The following is a 23,593-nucleotide window of genomic DNA, read 5'->3' on the forward strand; positions in this document are numbered from 1 at the left end:
CCGCCAGGCGGCTGGGCCGTGGCGCGGCTCGAGGGCCGGGAGTTCGAGTACCTGATGAAGAAGCGCTCGGTGACCATCGGGCGCAACTCGTCGCAGGGCTCGGTGGACGTGAGCATGGGCCACTCGAGCTTCATCTCCCGGCGCCACCTCGAGATCTTCACGCCCCCGGGCGGCGGCGGCGGCCATGGCGGGGCGGCCCCCGAGCCGCCGGCCGCGCAGCCCCGGCCGGACGCGGGCGGTGACTTCTACCTGCGCTGCCTCGGCAAGAACGGCGTGTTCGTGGACGGCGTGTTCCAGAGGCGCGGGGCGCCGCCGCTGCAGCTGCCGCGCGTGTGAGTGGCCGCGGGCGGGCGGGCGGGCGGGGGCGGGGTCTGCGGCCTGGCGCGCCGGGCGGGGGCCGGACCGGACCCAGGGCCCGACCCACTGGCCGGAGCAGGTGGCCCGCGTCTCGCGACCGACATCCACGCCACGAGCCCCCCGCAGACCCGCGATCCGGACCCCATCACGACCCCCCCGACCCACGACCGGGACCCACGCTCCCTCCTGTCCCGACCCACGCCACAAGCCTCCCCCGGACCAGGACCGGACTCGGGGCCCCGCCCACGACCAGGACTCACACCGCGACCCACTCCCCCCCGCAGGACGGGACCCAGGGCACGACTCACAGCCGGGAGGAGCTAGACCCCATCCCACGACCAGGACCCACACCACGACCCGCCCGCCCCCCATGACCACAACCCAGACCTACGCTCGTCCCGCCAGCCGGATCCCAACCCACGACACTTGCCCGGACCTAGACCCCAACCCCCAGCGAGGACACAGAGCACAGGACCCTCCAGCCCCCGCTCCCGCCCGCAGGTGCGGCCTCCCAGGCCTTCACCTTCCTGAAGTTAGAGCTGCGCGTGCCTGGGTCAAGGGTTTTGGGGTACTCCGTGCGTCCTGGGAGTGCGCATGTGTTGTTTCTAACCTGCATGTGGGTCTGGGTGAACAGAAACGTTAAAATGCATGTATTTGGAAGAACTGCCTCGAACTGAAATCTATGTCTTATTAGCTTACAAAGGGTTGTCTGTTACTTCCTTTTTGTTCACGTTTTCAGTAGTGAAATACTTAAAGATACGGCGTTTTGACTCCTTCTCCACCATGTTTTTTGGTAGCCTGAAAGTGGAAAAGTCTTCAAGCATAATAGATTTTAAATCCATGCCCTGAACCTTAAAACTTTGGAGAATAGATACTTAATAAAACTTTTTTAAAAAGACAGTTGATTATTTAGAAGTTATTAAAAGGTCAGGTAGAGTTAAGTGAGCCTCAAAGGGAACTGTCAGTCCTGCTACAAAACAAATTAGTTTGCTTCTGTGATTTTTATTAAGTTATCATTTACTCTGCTTGAAAAGCAAACTTGCTCTCTAGGAAATGCTAATTACTCCTCAGGGGCTCATTTCTAGATCATTGTAAGTACAGCCTTTGTCTTCAAACTGGAATTTTTAACTGCGTTCAGTTGTTGGGAGATGCTGGTCACAGCTGTCTTGCTTTTCTTAATTCCTTAACTTGTGCGTGTCCTGCACTGTTGCATAGACAGCCAGTGGAAAGGTGGACCAGCTGATTCTTTAAACCTTGATAGTAGCAATTTAAAGAATGTTATTTTCAAACCAAAATACTCAAATCAGTGGTAGGAGCCTAACGGTTGCCCTTTAATCTGACAGTTTGTTTACAAAAAACTCAGCATCACAACAAGGGAAATTATACATTTACTCTGAAGGTTTTGAGTTTTTAAAGAAAACTCTTTAATGATTGTTCAGCCAGAATCACTTGTGTTGAATTGAATTTTGCACGTGCCAGCGTGGTGAACGTGGAAATAAATTGACCTTTCAGTCAGTGAGGAGGCAAATTCAGACTTTCGAAGGATAGTGTGAACCTTGCAGGAGAGATGAGTAACTGAGGAGGAGGGTGAAATGGAGGCCGGGCCTCTGACCTTCACCTCCAGCGTGTGCACAGCGAAGAGTCCAGTGGTCTCCAAGGCCAACACAAGTTCTGCACTTCTTATGGGCCTGGTAACCCGACGACGTAGTGGGGTGGTTTTTTTCACCGAAGGGATTTTGGCATTTGTACGCTGAATTCAGTGATTACCTTGTAGTCTATTTCAGCACCTCCCTTTCTGTAAGGTATCACTGCCAAGTTTTTGGTGTAGGGTAGTAACACAGGTTAATGGAATGGGTGGACTCTAAAAATTGCTACTAGTGAGAGGTAGATAAATTGTTTTAAAAATTTTTTCTTAAATCTAAACTCAGTGTTCAAGTTGGTGTTACGAGTTCTTTTTTTAAGTTTAAAAATCAAATCAAGCATATAAGCTTAAAAGCACATGTAATTTAAAGTAATTATGCAGAGGCTGAAATATTCTTAATACTTACTTCAGATTTGCCTCTTGATTTTTTTGTTTTTATTTTTTGTGGAGATAGGGTCTTGCTTTGTTGTCCAGGCTGGTCTTGAACTCCCGCCCTCAAGCAATCCTGCCTGAGTCTCCTGAAGTGCTGGGATTACAGGCCCAGGTGTGAGCCACTGCACCCGGCTTTGCCTACTGAATTCAAAATCACTTTAGAGTTAGAAAATATGACAACCCATGGTTGGTCTCTTAATTGAACCACAATGATTTTATTTCAGTTACAACTTTAAAATGAATTTACATTTTGAATTTGTATTAAGAATTCACAGAGAATTTGGAAGTGTACATAAGTTTACGTTTAAGGTGTGGTTTATCATTCCATTGAAGTACTAGATAATGTGTTAATTTGAGAGGAAGAGAGAAAGATGAGGACTGAGATCCTGTTCTTGGCTGTCATAAGTATTTTAAATAACTTTAGTAAGATGTGAATACAAGTGCCTTTTCCATAGTGGTTGGTGAGCCCCACGGCCAGTGTGAATGGGTGTGTGGGGGCTCAGTGTGCACAGGAGTGTCAGGGTGTATGGTTTTCCAGAATACAAGCGATTTCTGCAGTCCTTGATTTTTTTTGCTGATTATGCCAGGGCTATGTGTAAAGAAATGCAACGTTTTCCTCTCTCAGAGCCTCAGACTCACTGCAGACACAGATGTTACTGGGACCATAGGGTGGGCTCCATAGGGGTACCTGGGCAGGGCTCCTGGAGGTGGGCAGGTGGAGGTGGCCTCACGGATGTGGCTTGGCCTGTAGCCTGGCGCTGGAGAAGCGGCAGTTTAGGCTGGAAGGGACCTTAGATTGTGGAACAGCTGGAGCTCGAGGTTTGCCTGGACCTGGAGGGGGCATTTTTACTTTGATCAGTGACAGAATGAAGACTGTCCTCTTTGAGGACAGAGTACTTGTTTGTCCAAGGGCCTAGTCTGGCATCTGAGACTAGTAAAGTGTTTTAGGAAGATCAGTTGGAAGGGAATGTGTGGTTTTGTTGTTGCTCTTACGGTTACCATGGTAGCAAACTAAGTATAATTTAGAAATAAGCAACTCTTTGTCAGTTTATATTTTGAAAATGGCAAATGAATTTGACACATTGTTGATTAATAAGATCCTATAATATCTAATAGCCAAACAAATAGAACAAGTTGAATTTGCTATTGCCCCAAACTATGTAACATGCAAAACGGAAATTTATGTAGAAAAATGACCCCTGTTCCTGTGCCAGATTAACTGCATGTCCGTTCTACCTCGTGGGCGTTCAATCCTTCCTTTCTTACGTGGCACGTTTTAACCTGCGGGTTATGTTTGGTGATGTGTTTGAAGACTTGCTCACTAACCAGAGGTAGCGTCCCTCAGGTGAGCACTGGAGAGGGCGAGCAGACAGCAGTCAGGCTTCCGGCGCTTTCCAGGTGGAGACTCCAAGAATGAGTTGGAGGAACTCACAGCCTGTGGGCCTCCTCAGGAAGGGTTTGGGTTCCCAGAGAATACTGGGACCACAAAGAGGGAAGTATGGAGGGTGCCAGGGCAGTCAGGAAGTTTAGGGCAATCTTTGGGAGGGCTGCTGAGCAGGGGGGTGGGGGCGGGGTTGGAAGGAGGGTGCAGGTGAGATTAGGGTTAGGAGGAGTGGAAACCTGCTAATTACCAGGTGAGTGGCTGAAGGAACCCACGGTAGGAGCCCTGGTGGGCCGGAGGAGGACAGAGTTCCTAGTAGGAAAAGATGAAAAATGTGGTTTTCTTGTCTGAAGACCTGAGCAGAGCTGATCAGAACAGAGCCACTAGTGAGATCTGGCGTGTTCCCTTCTTTAAGGGCTGAAAGGTTGGCTGAAATGCTTAGTTTTATGAGCTGACATTCTTTTCTTGACAGGCTTGTGAGTAGAACTGAGAGCCAGGGTTCAAGACCCAGGAATTGGCACCGTGTTGGTATAAAAGGCAGATTCTTAGCAGAGGGGCAAATGCCGCTTTGCACTTTGAAAAGTGCTCAGTATACAAATTAATTGCCTTTAATGACCACTATGTATTTTTCCTTTAAAAGCTATAATATGCGTTCATTTGGCAAATCAAGATACATATTTATCACTGATTTGTAGACACTGGGAACACAGTGCGGCTGTTTTAGCATAATCGTTACTTTAAGTTCAAAACCCAACAACCAAGCTGCTTCTGCTTCACCCAGCATTCAGTTCTTCCAGTGGTAAAACTCAACCCTAATCTCACCTCATTTCAATAATGTTTACTTAATGAATAGCTCAGGACGTTTCAGATCTAAAGTAATTTCAGTTTCTAACAGATTTTGCGAAAGAAGCCTATGTGGCCAGTCACCTGTTGGGGTCATTTGTGCACCGACTGGCTTTGCCAGGAGAGGGTGAGCACAGGCTCCTGGAGGACGGGGGCAGATTCCAGCTCGCACTTGCCTGAGTTTTAGTCCCTTACATTGAGTGGCGTGGCTGTGTCTGTGCCCCTGGTAGACATCAGGGGCTGCATCTGTTTTGTCCATCACAGTGTCCTTAGCACATTGCTTGGGGCCTGGTACAGAGGGCCCATGGGAATCTAAGGCATGACTGTCACCAGCAGGGGGACAGAAAACGTGATACAAGGGTGGAAATGTTCCAGAGGGCAAGCTGCCTTCAACGTGCTCACGTCACTCACACACACCTGGACACGTGTGTGCAGTAAATTGGTTGAGGGTCGAGGGCTTCTCGGAAGTGGTGAGCAGGGTTTGAAGTTTCGTCAGGGCCTAAGGATAAAGACAGGCTGTGGGGCATGGCTGGTGTCACCCAGGGGCTGGCCAGTGCTGGGAGAGGTCCATCTGCTGGCGCCCACAGCCTCCCCTCTCGGCTTCCTTACAAACCTTCCCTGGTTACAAGGGAAAAGGGGAAGTGCCTCTGCCCCAGGCAGGAGGCAGGAAAGGACCTGTTTAAATTTAATGTCCTGTTGTAGTCTGATTTGAAGGTTACTTGCTCATTAATGCTTTATGCTTTGACTATGATGTTGTTTTGGAATTAAAGATTTCCAGTGGAAGAACTTAGCAATTCACAATATACTGTTTTTCTTTTTTTGAAATTAAGCAAACAATTTTTTAAAAGAGCTAGGGTCTTGCTGTGTTGCCCAGGCTGGTGTTGAACTACTTGGCCTCAAACAATCCACCCGTCTCAGCCTCTGGAGTAGCTGGGATTTTAGCCATGAGCCACTGTGCCTGGCTGTTTTTCTTTTTAAAATTTTTTTTTTAATTTATATTTATAGAGACAGGATTCCACTCTGTTGCCCAGGCTGGAGTGCAGTGGCACAATTATAGCTCATTGTAGCCTCAAACTCCAACCTCAGCCTCCCGAGTGGCTGGGACTATAGGTGTGTGCTACCGTGCCCAGCTAATTATTTTTTGTAGAGACTGGCTTTCACCAGGTTGCCCAGGCTCGTCCTGAACTCCTGGGCTCACGTGATCCTCCCCCTCAGCCTCTGGAGTAGCTGGGATTACAGGCGTGAGCCACAGTGCCTGGCTGTTTTTATTTTAACTACTTTTTTTTTATTGAAGTCTGACAAACCATATGTACTTTTGAAACTCTGGCCATAGTTTCTGTCTGGGAGGCAGTGAAGACCTGAAGGTAAGCTCCCCTGCAAGCTTTGAATGTCACCCCGCTGCTTTCCAGGGTGACACAGGGGCTCGGGAACCCCTAGGAGTGGTAGATAATGTGCTATTCTTGAAACTGTCAGGCTCAGGGAAGCCAAAAGGGGCTTCTCGGTGTCCATGACACTTTCTAATCTATTTCCTCATTGTTGGGGCTATAATTCACCTTCTCAAGCAACTTTCTCCCCTGATCTTGGTCTTCCTCTTAGTCTTCCAAGGCGGGGACCATGTCCCACACATGTGTATACCCCTTGGTATGTATTGGAAGTATGTGTACCCATTAACTGATGATTTAGCATTCCTGTTAGCTGTGGTTCTCAGGTGCTGATCATCGAGTGAAGGGATTCTAGCAGACGTGGCTTCCTCGTTTAGCAGCAGGTCTGTCCACGGCTACAGAAGCACAACACAGCTTTGTGCATAATTGGTGGAAATACTCCAGAAGATGATGCTGTTATAGTAACAGATTTTTCCATTGTGAAAATGCAACTATTATTTCTTGGCTGAGGAGAAAGGTTTTTTTTGAAAATGAAGAAAAGAGGGTTTCTAAATTAGAGAAGCTTTTAATGAAAGCAGTTTGCATTCTGGATAGTATTCTTATCTGTTTAACATTTTTGCACGGCTCTTGTTTTCTTCTATGTTTGGTTTTTGAAGCAATTTATAATACCTTAAATAATGGCAGTGTAGTAAGTCAGCTTCCACACTTTCTCATGAGGGATTTTTGAATTTGCTGATGAAGTAGAATACACAAGGTTGTGTTTAAGTCAAGCATTGCAACCTCTACGGTTGGAAGCAGGCTTGGCCGGCATTACCTCTGTCATCCCAGGAGGTGGTGGTGCAGGGAGACTAGGAAGCGTCTAGCCCAGAGCCACGGCGCGAGAGGCGCCGCCTTTCCCAGCAGATGTGAGGTTCAGGTGTTTTGGATTTTGTAGACCTCAGCTGATGGCTACAAACAGGGAAAGTGTTCTGCTGAGAATTCCATAGGGTTTTTAGATCGTGTTTGGGTTTCGTTGCGGTTTGTCATCTGAGATGGAATGCATGCCCGCTTTGTGCAGTGAAAGGTGTGGGAACACAACAGTGGTTCTCATCCGGGTGAGTCCGCCCCTCTTCTCTTCAGGACGTGCGGCAATGTCTGGAGACATTTGGTTGGCACAGACTGGGAGGGCTGGTGCTACTGTGTACTGGGCAGAGGCAGGGATGCTGCTAAAAACCCTATGATGCATAGGACATCCCCACCACAAGGACTAATCCAGCCCCAAATGTCAGTAGTGGGGAAGTGGAGACCCCCTGTTGGACAGTAATCTAGCAGTTGATAATAGTTGAATATCACTCTTGGCCTTATTGGTGGTGAGTTTGATAATTTTTCTTACAAATGGTACCTGCCTAGCTGGGCGCGGTGGCTCACACTTGTACTCCCAGCACTCTGGGAGGCTAAGGCGGGAGGATTGGTTGAGGTCAGGAGTCGAGATCAGCCTTAGAAAGAGCGAGACGCTGTCTGTACAAAAAACAGGGAAAAAAACTTAGCCAGGCGTGGTAGCTCTCGTCTGTAGTCCCAGCTACTCGGGAGGCTGAGGCAGGAGGATTGCTTGAACCTGGGAATTGGAGGTTGCAGTGAGCTTGATGACACCACTGCACTGTAGCCAGGGCTACAGAGTGACACTCTGTCTCAAAAAGAAAAAACAAAAATAAATGGTACTTGCTTAAAACCTTTGTGCTACCAAAGCATTTGTTTGAATTAAAGTGAAAGAACTTTTTTTTTTTTTTTTTTTTTGAGACAGAGTCTCACTGTGTTGCCCGGGCTAGAGTGCCATGGCGTCAGCCTAGCTCACAGCAACCTCAAACTCCTGGGCTCAAGCGATCCTCCTGCCTCAGCCTCCCGAGTAGCTGGGACTACAGGCATGCGCCACCATGCCCAGCTAATTTCTCTATATATTTTTAGTTGTCCAATTAATTTCTTTCTATTTTTAGTAGAGACGGGGTCTCGCTCTTGCTCAGGCTGGTTTCGAACTCCTGAGCTCAAACAATCCGCCCGCCTCAGCCTCCCAGAGAGCTAGGATTACAGGCGTGAGCCACCGCGTCCGGCCATACTTTATAAACTTTTAATGTTTTTTAACTTTTTGACTCTTTTTGAATAACTTAGTTTAAAACACAAATGCATCGGACAGCTGTACAAAAATATTTTCCTTTTTAATATCCTTATTCTATAAGCTTTTTTCTGCTTAAATTTTTTTTTTTACTTTTTAAACTTTATTTTGTTAAAAATGAAGACAAAAATACACACATTAGCCCAGGCTCATCCAGGGTCAGGATCATGAGCGTCACTGTTCTCTGCCTCCACATCTTGTCTCACGGGAAGGTCTTCAGGGACATCGTAACATGGGGCGGTCACCACCTATGATAACACCTGGATACCTCCTGAAGGACCCGCCTGAGGTTGTTTATAGTTAACTTTTTTTATAAGTAGAAGGAGCACACTGTAAAATAACGATAAGAAGTACAGCATAGTAAATACATAGGCCGGTGACAGTAACTTACCATCATTGCCGAGTATCGTGTGCCGTGCGTAGTTGTGCGTGCCGTGCTTTCGTGACTGGCAGCGCAGTAGGTTTCCACCAGCATCACCATAGACACGTGAGCGATACGTTGCACTGTGATGTCACTAGCGGATGGGGATTTTTCAGCTCTGTTCCAAACTTACGGGACCACTCTTGAATTATATGTGGCCTGTCATTGACAGAAATACTATTATGAGGCGCATGGGTGTACTTTGTGTTTTTTAAAGTTAAAGATGGCTGATGGAGGGGTGACCTGTGGGAGCCTGGGACAGATCTCCTTTAGTTGAATGCAGATGTCCTGATAATGTGCATCAGGGCACATGACTTGTGTTGCTGCTTGGTGATTGCTACAGGTCTGCTATGGCAGCAGTCCCCAAGCTTTTTGGCACCAGGGACTGGTTTCATGGAAGACACTTTTGGGATGATTCATGTGCACTACGTTTATTGTGCACTTTATTATTATTACGTTGTCACTTGCCACTCACTGATACGGTTTTGATATGAGTCTGCAAGCAATTGATTTATTGTGGTCTCTGTGCAGTCAAACCTCTCTGCTGAGGGAAATCTGTGCCTGCAGCTGCTCCCCAGCGCTAGGGTCACCGCCCCAGCTCCACCTCCAATCATCAGGCCTTACATTCTCGTGAGGAGCCACAACCTAGATCCCTCACACATACGGCTTACAGTAGGGTCGTGCTCCTGTGAGAATCTGATGCCACTGCTCTGACAGGAGGCGGAGCTTATTCTGTGATGTGAGCCACGGGAGCGGCTGTAAACACAGACGAAGCTTCACTCGCCAGCTGCTCGCCTCCTGCTGTGCAGCCCGGTTCCTGACAGACCAGGGACTGGTACTGGTCCTGGACTGGCCTGGTCCTGGCCACAGAGTTACAGGAACAAGGTAGACCAGGAGATTTCTCTTTACCTTTTCTTTCCTTTTCCACACCAAATTTAGCAGTAGAGGTTTCTCTTTCCTTGACTGTTGGCGAATACTAGGCAAGAGTGGGCCTGGTTTTTCCCGAGTCTTCAGTGTGCGCAGACCCTGGCTCCTGTACCTCTGCTTTGGGCTGGCGCGGGGCTGGGCTCCTGGTGGTCCTTCTGGCTGAGAACTTTGGCAGGGCTCTGGGGGAGACCCTCCTGGGACTGCCCAAACTGGAGCGTATCCTTTTCCCAAATGAGGTGGTCTCCACCACCTCTACCCCTTCCCACCACACCCACACCCCCATCCTGATTTGACTTTAGTGCCTCGGTGGCTCGACGACATTAATTTCCCCTTCCTGTCTCCTCTTAATAGATGCTACCACGCTATTTTGGGGAAACAGCTCCCCAAAAGTAATATTTTATTTACCGTTGATCTTTTATCTTGCCTTCTCTTGAAAATTGTTTTTCAGAGTATACATTTTCTTATTGACACAAGTTTACCTGTTAGTCACAGTTCTGAAATATTTACTTCTCTGTAACATTTTTGGATTCACCAGTAACCAGACATTTAGTATTTAGGGTTTCTTATACTATGTATCTCTAGTGAGAAGAGTTTTGTTTTTATAAATAATTTTTTAAAAATTAGTGTTTTGAGGATGGCAGCTAATTGACGACTTTTATTTGCTGAAAAGCATAAGATTCTATACTTATGCCATTATTTGTTAAATATAGTGCTCCAAGCTCTGGTTATGGTTATAAGGGCAGGTCAGGCATTGGAACTGCATGCCTGCTTAGCACTGTGACCCTGAGTGGCCGACCAAGCTTCTGTGAGTCCTGTCGTTTGCGGGTTGTGGTGGAGACCAACTGAGAAGGCTGGTTGAGCGTCTCTCACTTCCTAGCATCCAGTGGGCACTAGGGCTTTCTTTTCTGTGGAGGGTGACACTAGCACCTTTGGTCAGGAACCATGTCCCAGAAGATACTTCTTGCTCCCCTCTGTGTGCCGCTCTCCACAAACCCCCACACATAGGCCAGGCAGAGGATGGGCCGAGGATGAGTAACACGGGGGTCGTGCGCTTGTGAAGCTGCTGGAACAATGTTGTTACGCTGCTTGGGCTGAGCGGAGGCTAGCACCCCTCACCCATGTGACCATGTTGTCTTCTCTCTGTATAAACATAAATATTACTAAATCTGCTTTATGGTGTGGATTGCCTTTGCTTGCTAGAGGAAAGTTGCATGGTTGGTTTTTTTTTTTGAGATACTGTCTCACTATTGCCCAGGCTGGAGTGCAGTGGCCTGATGATAGCTCATTGTAACCTTGAATTCCTGAGTAGCTGGGACTGCAAGTGCACACCACCAAATCCAGCTAATTAAAAAAATTTTTTCGTGGAGATGGGGTCTCACTCTTGCTCAGGCTGGTCTTGAACTCCCAGCCTCAAGCCACCCTCCCACCTCAGCCTCCCAGAGTGCCGGGATTACAGGCGGGAGCCACTGCGCCGGGCCAAGACCATTGTTTTAAAGTCTTTGTCTAGTAAGGTGGATATCTGGCTTTCCTCCGGGATGGTTTCTGTCACTTTTTTTTTTTTTTTTGGTTATTTATTCATTTCAGTCAATTTGATTTAGAACAAACCGTCAAGGTCCCTGGAGAGCAGGGAGTAAACAACAGGCCTTCACCTGCCAGCATGCCTTTGAACCCCTCTTCACAGTCCTCTCCAAGCCATGTCACTGGCCATCACATTTTTTTTTTAATAACCTCAAGATCATCGAGTAGGTTTCTGTTAATTTTTTTTGTTTCTTTGACTGAGTCATACTTTCCTATTTATTTGTGTGCCTTGTGACTTTTTCATTGTTGAAAACTGGACATTTGACTATTACAATTCTGTAGCTCTGGAAATCAGATTCTCCTCCTTCCCCAGGATTTGCTAGGATTTTGTTGTTTGTTTGTTGAAAGCTATAGGAGTCCTTTTGTTTAGTGACTTCTCTCAACTGTTACTGCAAGAACTGTCTTCCTTCATTAGGTGGTCACTGAAGCCCTTGTTCTTAGCTTGTGTTGAGCTGCCGTTGTGGCAGATTTCCAGAGTGCCAGCACTCTCCCCGTCTTCGCAGACTGTCTCTGCCTCGGCCCTCCCCTGCTCCTGGTCGGCTTCGCTTTGCCTCCGGACCAGCCTCAGCTGAAAGCTCAGGGTCTTCCAGGCCTTGTCTGCACGTGCACTTTACCTTGGCTTTCTGAATTCCCCATACTACACTGTTGCTTTTGAATGTCCTAATTTCCCAGAAACTCTACCCAGTTTTTGCCTTAGGCAGTCTGTTGTGTGTTTGAACTGTAATCTTTTGCCTCAGGCATCTGAGGGTTGTTAAATCAGCTTGAAGTGTTTTCAGGCATGTGGAGTGTGAGTTAGACAAAGCAAGAGGGGTGCCTGTTGTCAGTCAGACCCCCAGGCAGGTTAGAACAGACATGCACAGTAATCTCCAGCAGCTTCTGGTAGGCACTTGAGATGAGAAAACATTGTTAAGGAAAAAGAACGTAAAGCTTAGCAGTTAGTTGTGGAAGGTTCTCGGTGCGGATGGAATCAGATCCGAGGCACAGTCACCTGACCACAGCTGACTGGCGAGTGGGCTGGAGCGTCTGTGTTGTGTCAGGAAATCAGATACTTGCTGATTGAATTGGTATGATGCCGTTAGTCTTTTTTAAATTATCAAAGTTTATTTGAAAACATTACAAAATAATACTTGTTATAGAACATTTGGAACTGTAAAAGTGGATGGGAAAAATTTATCCACAATTCCACTATGCAGAGTTAACACTGTTAACATAAAACATATGCATTATTCTATGAATATTTTTAAGTTTGTTTTTGGATAGTAGAGACCCTATGAGAGTTGGGATTTTGTATCCTGTATTGTTTTCTGTTACCCTTCATAAGCGCTTTCTGTAATCAGCCGCGCGAGCTTCCATCTGTTACTGTACCATTCCCGTGTTGTTTGCTGCTGTAAACAGCACTGATTGAAGTTTGAATTATTGGATTCTTAGAGATGATGTTCCTGTGTCAAATGTTTTGAAAACGTTCAAAACTTTTGAATTTTTTGCTTCTTTTTAGAAAAACTATTAGAAGACATGCAACGCCATTAAGTTAATTTTGCAAAAGGAAAAATCACCCCAAGCCTGTCATCCTAGCGGTTGTCCTCATTCTTGCAGAATCCTCCAGGAGCTGTGTTCTCTGTTCACCTGCCTACCTGGGCTGCGGGGCAGGCCGCCTCTCCCATAGGACAGCCCAAGTCCTTCCCTTTGTCTGTGTCTCCATGCCACCTAGGGCGAGAACCACCACATTAGCAAATAATGATCCAGTTTTCACTTTATTCTGTCTTGAATTCTCCGTTTTATGCCCACTAACAAGACTGACAGCAAAGGTCATTTGTGAGCATTTATTGATTTTCCCACACCTCACACCTGGGCTTGCTGAGTGGAAAAGCTGTTTACATGTTAATACTGTGTTGACTTGAAGCTCAGTGGCACCTTCAGGGGCTGATAGCGGTCTAGCTTCGAGTGGGATCTTTCTGGGACAGATGGGTCCACGCTGGGTGCATGTGGCTGCTTTTGCCCTTGGAGCAGGCTCTCCTGGCACTGGAGCGTGTTTGAGACCTGTGTGGGCAGCTGCACAGCATCCCTGGCTCTGCTGAGGGACTCACCTTTTCACGTGGAGGTACAGCCGGCGGGCCTCGGGGACAGGCGAGGTGGGGCAGGGTTAGGAACTAGGTCATGTTGAAGTAGTGAATGCAGGTAGTCCTGAAATAAGCAGTTTTATGGAGTTAGGGTTTTAAAGCATAAAGTACAGATTCTGAACAACTAATTTCAGTTCTTTGATTTGTGATGTGTTACAAATTGATACTTATGTGACACTTGGATATGACACTCAGAAAAATTGATGGTTTTATCATGCTTAGTGTACAAGCTGTAAACAATCTGCGTAGTGTCTGTTACTGTCTCTTGAGGCAGGAAGCCTTGCTCTGTCGCTGAGGCTGGAGTGCTGTGGCATGATCACAGCTCACTGCAGCCTCCAACTCCTGGTCTCAAGTGATCCTCCCTCCTTGGCCTCACAAAGTGCTGGCATTACAGGCGTGAGCCATTTGTTCTTTTCTAGGTAAGCCATCTGATTTGCCCCTTAAACAAATTAGGATATTTCTGGAGGAATTCCCGGGGAATTGGCACCATGCCAGTACCTTCATACACAGATTCCACCCAAAACCGACAGGCCCAGAGGTGTTTTGAAATCAGAGTAGCTTGGATTTTAGAAAAGTAGTACCACGGTGTACTGTGTATGATTTCACAGTCCCAGCACCCTGTAATCTAACACATTAGAATTCCTATTGTAAAACACATGAATATTCTTACTAAGTGGGATAATTTAAAGCTATAATTAGCTCCTTCTTAGTTTGGGTCAGAATTGACTGCCAAATGATTTCAGGTTAGATTTTTCAGAGCTTTTTGGGATTGTGGACCGGTATAGGGCACAGAGGCTACTTGCAGGCAGGTCACGTAGGAGGATTGAAGAATTGGGTGCAGACGGGTGGCCGTCCTCTAGTCCTGTTCTGGCTGCTGAAAGCGTCCTCCGTGTTTCCTGTGAGCTGACGTGGGCCACCCTCATCTGCTCTGCTGCTCCGTCCCGTCTGCTCCCTTCCTTCCTCCCCATAGCTCTTCCCTTAGTGGTTCTCACCCGGACTTCTGGAGTGGTTTCCTAGTTGGTCTTTATTACTCCCCGTTTTTTTTTTTTGTTTGTTTGTTTTTTAAAGTAGAAGCTAAACACAGAAAAGTACACGGGTAGATCCTAAGTAAAAGCTTAATGAGAACCACTTGTGTGATCTGTCCCAGTGAAGGTGCGTTTCCATCATCTGCGACCACCCATCCCTGTCAGAGCCCCCGACTGGGAACCACTGTCCTGAGTTCTAAACCGTAAAGTTATTTGTTTGTGTTTGAACTTCGTGCGCATGGATTCATACAGGTGGACTTCGAGAGGTGGATGTTTACTTTTCACCGAATAATATTAGTGAGCTTAGTCCATATTTTTGCAAATAGCTGTGGATACTCTAGCTGTAGAGTTATTTAGTAACACGAATATACCACAGCTTGATATTCTGCTATAGATGGATGTTTAAAGTAGTTTTATTTGGGGCTGTTATGGATAGTGCTGCTATGAATATTCAGGTAGCTTTTTTATGTTGGATGACTATTGAAAATTTTGTTGAGATTCTTCAAGTTTTTTGGTGAGCACATGCACATTTCTGTTGGATGTGCTCCTTGGCTGCGTGGCATCTGGCTTGAGGACGTGCGTACGTTCAGCTTTCGTAGGTTCCACGTGCTGGAAAATGCTTCGTGAAGTTTGCACCCATTGACAGTGAGGCTGAGTTCAGGGGCCTTCGCAGCTCTGTCAGCACCGGGTGTTCTCTCTCTTTTTCATCTTCGGTGTTTCAGCAGGTATTGTGGTTTTAGTGTGTGTTTCCCTAATGAGTAATGATGCTGAAGATCTTTTCATGTGCCTCTTGGCCATTCGGCATGGTATTTTAAGAAGACTTTGCTGCCAATTCAGCAAATGCTACTTCTTGTGTGCAGCTCGCTGTGCATGTGTTGTGGGGAAGTGAGAAGTCGTAGGCGCATGTGCAGGTACTTGAGTGCAGTGAAGGTGATCTTTTTACAAAGTGCCCTGAGAATGGGCCGGGCGCGGAGGCTCACGCCTGTAATCCTAGCACACTGGGAGGCGGGGGGGTGCGGGGGGGATCACTCGAGGTCAGGCGTTTGAGATCAGCCTGAGCAAGAGCGAGATCCCATCTCTACTAAAAAAATAAAAGTTAGCTGGTCAACTAAAAATAGATAGAAAAAATTAGCTGGGCATGGTGGCGCATGCCTGTAGTCCCAGCTACTCGGAAGGCTGAGGCAGGAGGATCACTTGAGCCCAGGAGTTGGAGGTTGCTGTGAGCTAGGCTGACGCCACAGCCCTCTAGACCGGGCAAGAGAGCAAGACTCTGTCTCAAAAAAAAAAATGTACCCTGAGAATGAAATGCTTTACCCCAATGTCGGATGCACATAAAAACCCACCTTTTAATAAGAAACTCAATGCAGTGATCTTTCTTACAACTATATAATTGTCAACCTTATTAATGAATAAAAAAATTAGTCCTTAACATTATATTTCTTTTGTTAATAGTCTTACATGTAGAATAATAGTTTCCAAAGTGGGTGTGTGTAGCCCAAACAAAAAATGATCAAGATGATCTTTTAAGAGTTTAGGAAGAAATATGCTTTCTGGTTATCTTTCTCATCCTACTCAGTAGCTATTTTTGTGTTTTATAATGTATGATACAGTAATATGATTTATACATGTATTAATATATCGTTGCCAGCTTAATTTTTTGTGTGTTTTAAGTAAACTTTTTTCAAGGTATACTTTACATAGGATAAAACAAACCCATTTTAAGGGACCCTTTCATAGAGTTTCTATAACTCGATGTATACACATCTCTGATCCAGATAATATCCGTCACCGGCAAACCTCCCTCCTGCCTCCTTCTCCCTCAGAGCTCCAGGCAGTCCCCGCCCTATGTCTGGTGTTTTTTGATTAATGTGCTGTTCTTGAGATTCACCCGTGTTACTTGTGTGGCATGTTTTCCTTTGTGATTGTTGAGTGTCATGTGAGTAGTGTTCTTTTGCACGGAGGTACCACCGTCTGTGTATGCGCTCACCTATTGCTGGACATCTGGGCGGTTTTGCAGTCTGTGCCGTTAGGCGGCTGTGAACAGTCGTTCGTGTACAAGTCTGTGTGAATGGACAGGTGCTCTCGTTTCACTTGGCAGATACCTAAGAGTGGAGTGAAGGGGTCAGGTGGTCAGGCTGTGTTTGATTTACAAAAAAGTAGACAGGCCTGTGGAAGCTGTTGCCCCGTTTGTATTCTTGCCAACAGTGTGTGAGTTCTAGTTGCTCTGTATCCTTGTCAGCACCTGGTTTTATTAGTCTTTTTATGTTAGCCATTCTGTGGGTGTATAGTAGTACCTCGTCGTGGTTTTAGTTTGCATCTCACGGATGACTAGTGGTGTTGATCATCTTTGCATGTACTTATTGGCCATTTGTATGTCTTCTTTAGTGAAGGTTTTTAATGGGTTGTTTATCTTATTATTATTGAATTTTAAGAATTGTTTTTATGTCCTAAACACAAATCCTTTGTGAGATATATGTATTGTGAATATTTCCTCCCATTCCCTCCTTTGCCCTTTTGTTTCTTTTTTTCCTCCCCCTTCTGTGGCCCAGGCTGGAGTGCAGTGGTGTCATTGTAGCTCACTGCAGCCTCTATCTCCCAGGCTCAAGTGATCCTTTTGCCTCAGCCTCCTGAGTAGCTGGGACTACAGGTGCGCGCCACCATGCCCGACTAATTTGTTCATTTTTGAAGAGATGGGGTCTTGCTGTTATTCAGGCTGGTCTCAATTCCTGACCTCAGGTGATCCTCCTGCCTTTGCCTCCCAAAGTACCGGGATTACAGGCGTGAGCCACTGTGCCTGGCCCTGCCTTTTTGTTTTCTGATGGTGTATTATTCATATATCGTATACATATTAATACATGTATTGACTCCTGCCTAACTTTTCACTTAGAGGTGTTCAACCACAGCCCTTTGGGGGCTGCTGCTCTACAGAATTAGCAGAAGGAATTGCTGTAGACTGAGCAGAGGAAGGAGGGGACCCAGGTGCCGTCCCATAGCTTGTCTTGTGAATTCAGTCTGGGGGAGGTGTTGGCGCTTGTTGGAAAGCCCACGGTGGTTTAACGTGAATGTTATTTGGGCAAGTGTGGTGTCCTGCATCTCAAGAGTAGTCCCAGCTTAGTTACTTCCCAATGCTTCTGAGATTCCTTGAGAGAAAGGCGTCGGCACAGGATGGTTGAGCTATTGTATACATGGTGTGCTGTGTGCTGCTGCCAGAGAGCCTGACCCAACCGTCTGCACCAAGAGCTGCCAGCTGGCTGGTGACCCAGATGAGGGAGGACCAGTGGGATAATTTCTCACAACAGTCTCTGGCAGGACTTGGAGTGGAAATTTAATCTCCTCTCCCCCCTCCCCTCCCCCTCCTCCCTCTCCTCTCCCCCCCTTCCCTCTCCTCTTTTCTCCCCTCCCCTCCTCCCCTCTCCCTTCCTTTTCTTTCTTTTTTTGATAGAGTCTCCCTCTGTCACCTGGCTAGAGTGCCCTGGCGCTAACCTAGTTCACGCAGCCTTTAACTCCTGGGCTCAAGTGATCCTCCTGCTTCAGCCTCCTGAGTAGCCTCCTGAGTAGTAGGCGTGCACCAAGACTCCCGGCCAGTTTTGGCTAGTTTTTCTATTTTTGGTAGAGATGGGGTCTTGCTCTTGCTCAGGCTGGTCTTGAACTCCTGAGCTCAAGTGATCCTCCCACCTCGGCCTCCCAGAGTGCTGGGATTACAGGTGTGAACCACCACGCCTGACCTAAAGCATTTTTTTAAAAAAGAAAAAACATGCTAAAAATAAATAGATATTTTTAAAAAGAAAGAAATGAAATGGTCCCCAAGCATTCTCCATATCTGTGCTCACTTCGGCATGGACCCCGAGACACATGGTTCCCAGCCTGGTATAAACCTAGATCACTGAACTCTGCTTCAGACATTTGGAAGGTTTTTGAAACTTTTTCTTTTTCTTTTGAAAATACTTCAGAAAAGTTACTGATACGGTACAGAGAATTTCCATTTTTCCAGATTCCCACACTATTAATGTTTCACCAAACTTGCATGCATCCCTCTCCCGAAACATTTGAGGGGAAGTTGGAAATATGATGCTTTTTTACCTCAGGTATTCCAGTGTGTACTTCCTACAAACATTCTCTTCCGTAGCCACAGCGCAGGCACCAGCGCGGCGGTTCGCACTGGCGCGGGTCCTGGCCTGACTGCCGACCTTCTGCAGACTCCGCCCATCTTTTCCGATGTGGCGCTGCTGAAGAGCAAGGCCTTTTTCTGGAGTAGAGTCACATGTGGCACGAACTCTCCTGTCTCTTTAATCTCCTTGCATTTGTAACCGTCCCTCAGCCTTTCTGTGTCTTCTGTGACATGGACACTTCTGACGAGCACAGGTCAGTTACTTTGTAGAATGTCCCTCAGTTCCTATTTGTCTGATGTCTCCTCTTGGTTAGATCCAGGTTAGTTGTTTTTGGCAGGAACCCCAGAGGTGAAGTTGTGTCTTCTCCGGGCACCACGGCAGGGATCCTGCTGTCCCTTTATGCCATGGCTGGTGATGTTGGCTGAGTGGCGTCTCCAGTGCGTTTGCTCTCGTTTCCTCCAGTGTGGCGCACGCAGTCTGCAAGGCACCATACCGGCAGGTGCCATGTAGCTCGCTGCATTCTGCAGAATAACAAATTGCAGAGTTTGTTGAATTTTCTGAAATACTTTTTAAAAACTGAGTGATTTCAGAGTTACCCTTGTAGTGTGTGTTTGGTGCACATTTGGATGTTTTTTATTTTTTGTTTTTTTTTTTTTTTTTTTTTGAGACAGTCTCACTGTGTTGCCTGGGCTAGAGTGCTGTGGCGTCAAGCCTAGCTCACAGCAATCTCCAACTCCTGGGCTCAAGCGATCCTTCTGCCTCAGCCTCCCAAGTAGCTGGGACTACAGGCATGCGCCACCATGCCTGGCTAATTTTTTCTATATATTTTTAGTTGTCCGATTAATTTCTTTCTATTTTTAGTAGAGACGGGGTCTCGCTCTTGCTCAGGCTGGTCTCAAACTCCTGACTTCGAGCGATCCCCACCCCCCACCGCCTTGGCCTCCCAGCTTGGATGCTGTTTCTTAAGTAGGCAGAGAGAAGCTCACTCATGGGACCTTCTTTTCCTCTCAGTCTGAGCTGTCTGGGCCGAGGCAGGAAAGAATGTCCAGAGTCTGGGGAAGCAGACGTGGGCCTCCTGGGGACTGCAGGCACGCAGGTGCCAAGGCTGACAGCAGCTCTGCTGCACTTGCCTTTCACTGCAGCACTGCCTGGGACCAGACCCTGTTGCTCCTGGTCTCATCGGCATGTCAAGGACACGTGGCCCAATTTGAAGGCAGTGGCTCTGTCATCCAGCTACAGCATTGCTCCACAGAAACACAAACATGGTTCCTGGAGGGGTCTGCTCCTGCATTCATGAGATCCAAATTCAGGGGTGTGGGTGTGAAGAGGCACGATTCCTTGGCCTCTAGACTTCAGAATGTGTAATGAGCTCTTAAGAAGCACAAACACCATTGGACTCATTTAAGAAACTCCAAGAGGCCGGGCACGGTGGCTCATGCCTATAATCCTAGCACTCAGGGAGGCCGAGGCCGGAGGATCACTTGACTCCAGGAGTTGGAGCCTGCAGTGAGCTAAAAAAGAAACTCTAAGAACAGAGCATCCACTCTTCTCCTGGAGACCATCTCCTCTGAAAGGGGCGTTTATCCTGTTGCCGTGAGGCGCGAGGGAGATGAGATGTTGGTAGGTTGTAGGGGACTGCTGTGAAGTACTTTTTTTGAAAGCTGGTTGCAGGGAATAATTTGACAAATTGGTTAGTTAGTTGGTTAAACTTGCTTTACATAAAGAAGTGTCACTAAATTTAACTCTCCTTTTAGTTGGAGACTTACTTAAGTCTGACTCATTTCTGTGGGGCTGTATGATGTTAGTTAATATTGAAGCATTGCAGCAAGGTCTGGCTTCATACTTTGGAGTCCTTAGAGCTTCTTCATGCTTCTGCTAGTTCATAACTCTAGACCATGTTGTGCACATCTCACCTGTAATAATTTCCATTCCAACAGGAAAGTAGTGAGTTCAGAAACAGAAGAGAGAGAGGCTGGGAGAAGGATATTTGCTACACTGAGTCCAGTTAGAATTGTTGATACTTGTTTAAGTAAAGAAAATTTGATTTTTATTAAGGGCCTCCAAATAAGTTTGAAACTGTCAACTGTTGCATTGTTGACACACAGCTTTTTTGGTTTGAGATGCACAACTTCTCAGAGGTGCTCAGTACCGAAGGCTGCTTTCCTGGGATTCATGTTCCTGGTCATTTTTTACTGAAGGATTTGCCACCCTGCTTCCTGCTATCTGGCTTGCTTTTCATATGGTGCATTTCATAATCTGTCCCTTTCCTCCCTAATTTTGCCGTATGTCCCAGTCTGTGAACAGATTCTTATTCTATACCGAACTTCACTTCAGGTCTTGCAGAATCAACCAGAGTACTTTTAAGAACTCACTGTGTTCGGTGCTGTGACGGTCTGACGGCATGAGGTGGTCCCCACGTTCGTCCACGCACTCGAAACTCTTGCTGTGACCTCGAGTGTGTCTGCGGGGGAGCTGGTGAGGTCAGGCGGGCACTCGCTGCCCGGGCCCCACGAGGAGCCCCGTGGCCTCGCTCATCTGTTTGACTTCACCTTCCTTCTGTTAGAACGTTTTGCGGCTTTTTAATTTTGTGAGGCAACTAATCCAAAATTATTCCACAATTTTTTTTTTTTTTGAGACAGAGTCTCACTGTGTTGCCCCGGCTAGAGTGCCGTGGCGTCAGCCTAGCTCACAGCAACCTCAAACTCCTGGGCTCAAGCGATCCTCCTGCCTCAGCCTCCCGAGTAGCTGGGACTACAGGCATGCACCACCATGCCCGGCTAATTTTTTCTCTATATATTTTTAGTTGTCCAATTAATTTCTTTCTATTTTTAGTAGAGACGGGGTCTCGCCCTTGCTCAGGCTGATTTCGAACTCCTGAGCTCCAACAATCCGCCCGCCTCGGCCTCCCAGAGAGCTAGGATTACAGGCGTGAGCCACCGCGCCTGACCTATTCCGCAATTTTAAATTTCTAGCTTAGAAAAGGGGAACAAGGATTTAAAAGGTAATTGAACTCCATAAAGAACTTGAAAACAGTTTTACTATGTTTTGTTTTGAATGTAACTTACATAGAAAAGTAAATTATGGTGATAATGTGCATACCCTGTAATCACCACCCAGGTAAAGATGCAGGTCATCGTTAGCACAACAGTAAGGGAGCTGCACAGTGAACCCGTGTGCCTGTCACATCATCCACCCCGACGGCTTTTACATTGTTTTAGTCCCTGTCTGTGAAGCATACTACCTGTACGGAAAAGTGCACATATCATACGTGTATAACTGATAAATTTTTATGGACACAAACTGTCAAATAATATGGAGATACCTCAAAGAACTAAAAGTAGACCTACCATTTGATCCAGCAATCCCACTACTGGGTATTTACCCAAAGGAACAAAGGACATTTTATAAAAAGACCCCTGCACCCAAATGTTTATAGCAGCACAATTCACACTTGCAAAGATGTGACAACAACCCAAGTGCCCATTAATACATGAGTGGATTAATAAAATGTGGTATATGTACACCACGAAGTATTACTCAGCCACAAAAAACAATGGTGATCTAGCACCTCTTGTATTAACCTGGATGGAGCTACAGCCCATTCTTCTAAGTGAAGTATCACAAGAATAGAAAAACAAACACCACACATACTCACCATTATGTTGTAACTAATCGATCAACACTTATGCGCACATATGGAAATAATACTCATTGGAAATCAAGCAGGTGAGGGGGAGGGGATGGGTAAATTCACACCTACCTAACAGGTACGATGCACACTATCTGGGGGATGGGCACACTTGTATCTTTTACTCAAATGGTACAAAAGCAATTTATGTAACCAAAATGTTTGTACCCCTGAGATACTCTGAAATAAAAAAATTCCAGTGTGCCTACCCTTCACCCAGATTCCCCAAGTGTTAGCACGTCATCACATTTGCTTTCATGTCCTGTCTCTTTCTCAACTCTGAGAATGCTTCAGGTTCATTCTCTCTCATGATCAGTGTAATGACTTAAATCGGAAAAACTGATACAAAGGACATTGGTACTTTGAGACAGGAGTCTGGCAGCCTCCTCATTTGCTGGCAAATTAATAGATTCCTCTTTCTTTCTTGAGGGAAAAAAAAACCCAAAACAGGAACTCTCACACATGCAATCAGAGCCCAGATTAAGAAATACAAAGTTACCAGCATAGCTTTTAAATGTATTTCATGGCTCATAAACATACGAGAAGAGGTTCACTCTTAGATTAAAACACAGTTACACCACTTTCATCTCCAGGGGCTGGGGCCACCCTGTGCCGTGGAGATAGCCTTGTCACGGCATGGCATTTGTTGTTGTCTTTAATTGGAAATGCTGGAAATTGGGTGCGAACGAAGGATGTGCTTGGTGTGGTGGTGCCCCGGCCCGCAGGCAGCACTGTCAGGACACCGCGGGTGACCCTCTGGGGAGGGGCCCAGCCCACTGGCAGCATGGGATATGGTCCTGTTGTGTGGAATGCAGAAACACACTGAGAAGATACAGAGGTTGCCTGTTGCCCCATGCCCCAAGGGAGGAACTTGCCTTTGTCACCTTTCCCTGTTAGAGCCACACGCTGCTGCTGCTTCTCTCCTGGGAGGACAGGCCAGGAGTGTGCTCTCCTGGTCAAGGGTGGGCTTTCTGCAAAACCCCAGAATGGACTTGAACAGAAAGTACGATGGATGACAGATGCCCGTCTGTGGGAAAAAGTGTTAGTATCTTTTTTTAAATTTCAAAATATTAATTAAGGAGGTACAAATGCTTCTGTTACATGGGTATCTTTTGTCAGGGCTTCGGTGTGCCCATCGCCAGAAGAGTGTTCACCACACCCAGTAGGTAGGTTTTTATCGCAGACGCTCCCTCCCCTCCACCCCCTTCTTGGTTTCTTGTGTCCTTTATGTCACTTTGTGCCTGAATGTGCCCATCTAGTAGCTCCCACTTATTGGTGAAAACATGTGGTGTTTGCTTTTCCATTCCTGAGGTACTTCACTTAGGATAATGGTCTCCAGTTTACCACACATGCCTGCAAATGACATTATTTCATTCCTTTTTATGGCTGAGTAGTACTCGAGGGTATATACATACCACATTTTCTTTATCCACTCATGAGTTGACGGACACTTAGGTTTGCAATCTTTGCGATTGTGAATTGTGCTGCAGTAAACATTCGAGTGATTACTGACTCCATTTCCTTTGGATGCCCAGCAGTGGGATT

The 23,593-nt window shown here is 46.6% G+C and overlaps 1 protein-coding gene across 4 annotated transcripts in view; it reads left to right on the forward strand.

Annotated features, from left to right (window-relative positions):
- The first annotated feature begins 6 nt into the window (after positions 1-6).
- Positions 7-23,593, forward strand: part of FOXK2 (forkhead box K2) — a 56,237-nt gene continuing 32,650 nt past the window's right edge. For 3 of the 4 annotated variants that reach the window (XM_012656458.1, XM_012656459.1, XM_012656460.1), the window contains exon 1: positions 7-332. In XM_012656458.1, coding sequence (XP_012511912.1) covers positions 55-332 — 278 coding nt within the window. In that variant the 5' untranslated portion in view covers positions 7-54. Of the gene's footprint in view, positions 333-5,974; positions 6,020-23,593 lie in introns of those variants that run through there. The other variant, XM_012656461.1, reaches the window with a different exon arrangement.

This window comes from Propithecus coquereli, unplaced genomic scaffold (assembly GCF_000956105.1).
Source record: "Propithecus coquereli isolate 6110/MARCELLA unplaced genomic scaffold, Pcoq_1.0 Scaffold501, whole genome shotgun sequence".
In the NCBI taxonomy this organism is placed as follows: domain Eukaryota; kingdom Metazoa; phylum Chordata; class Mammalia; order Primates; family Indriidae; genus Propithecus; species Propithecus coquereli.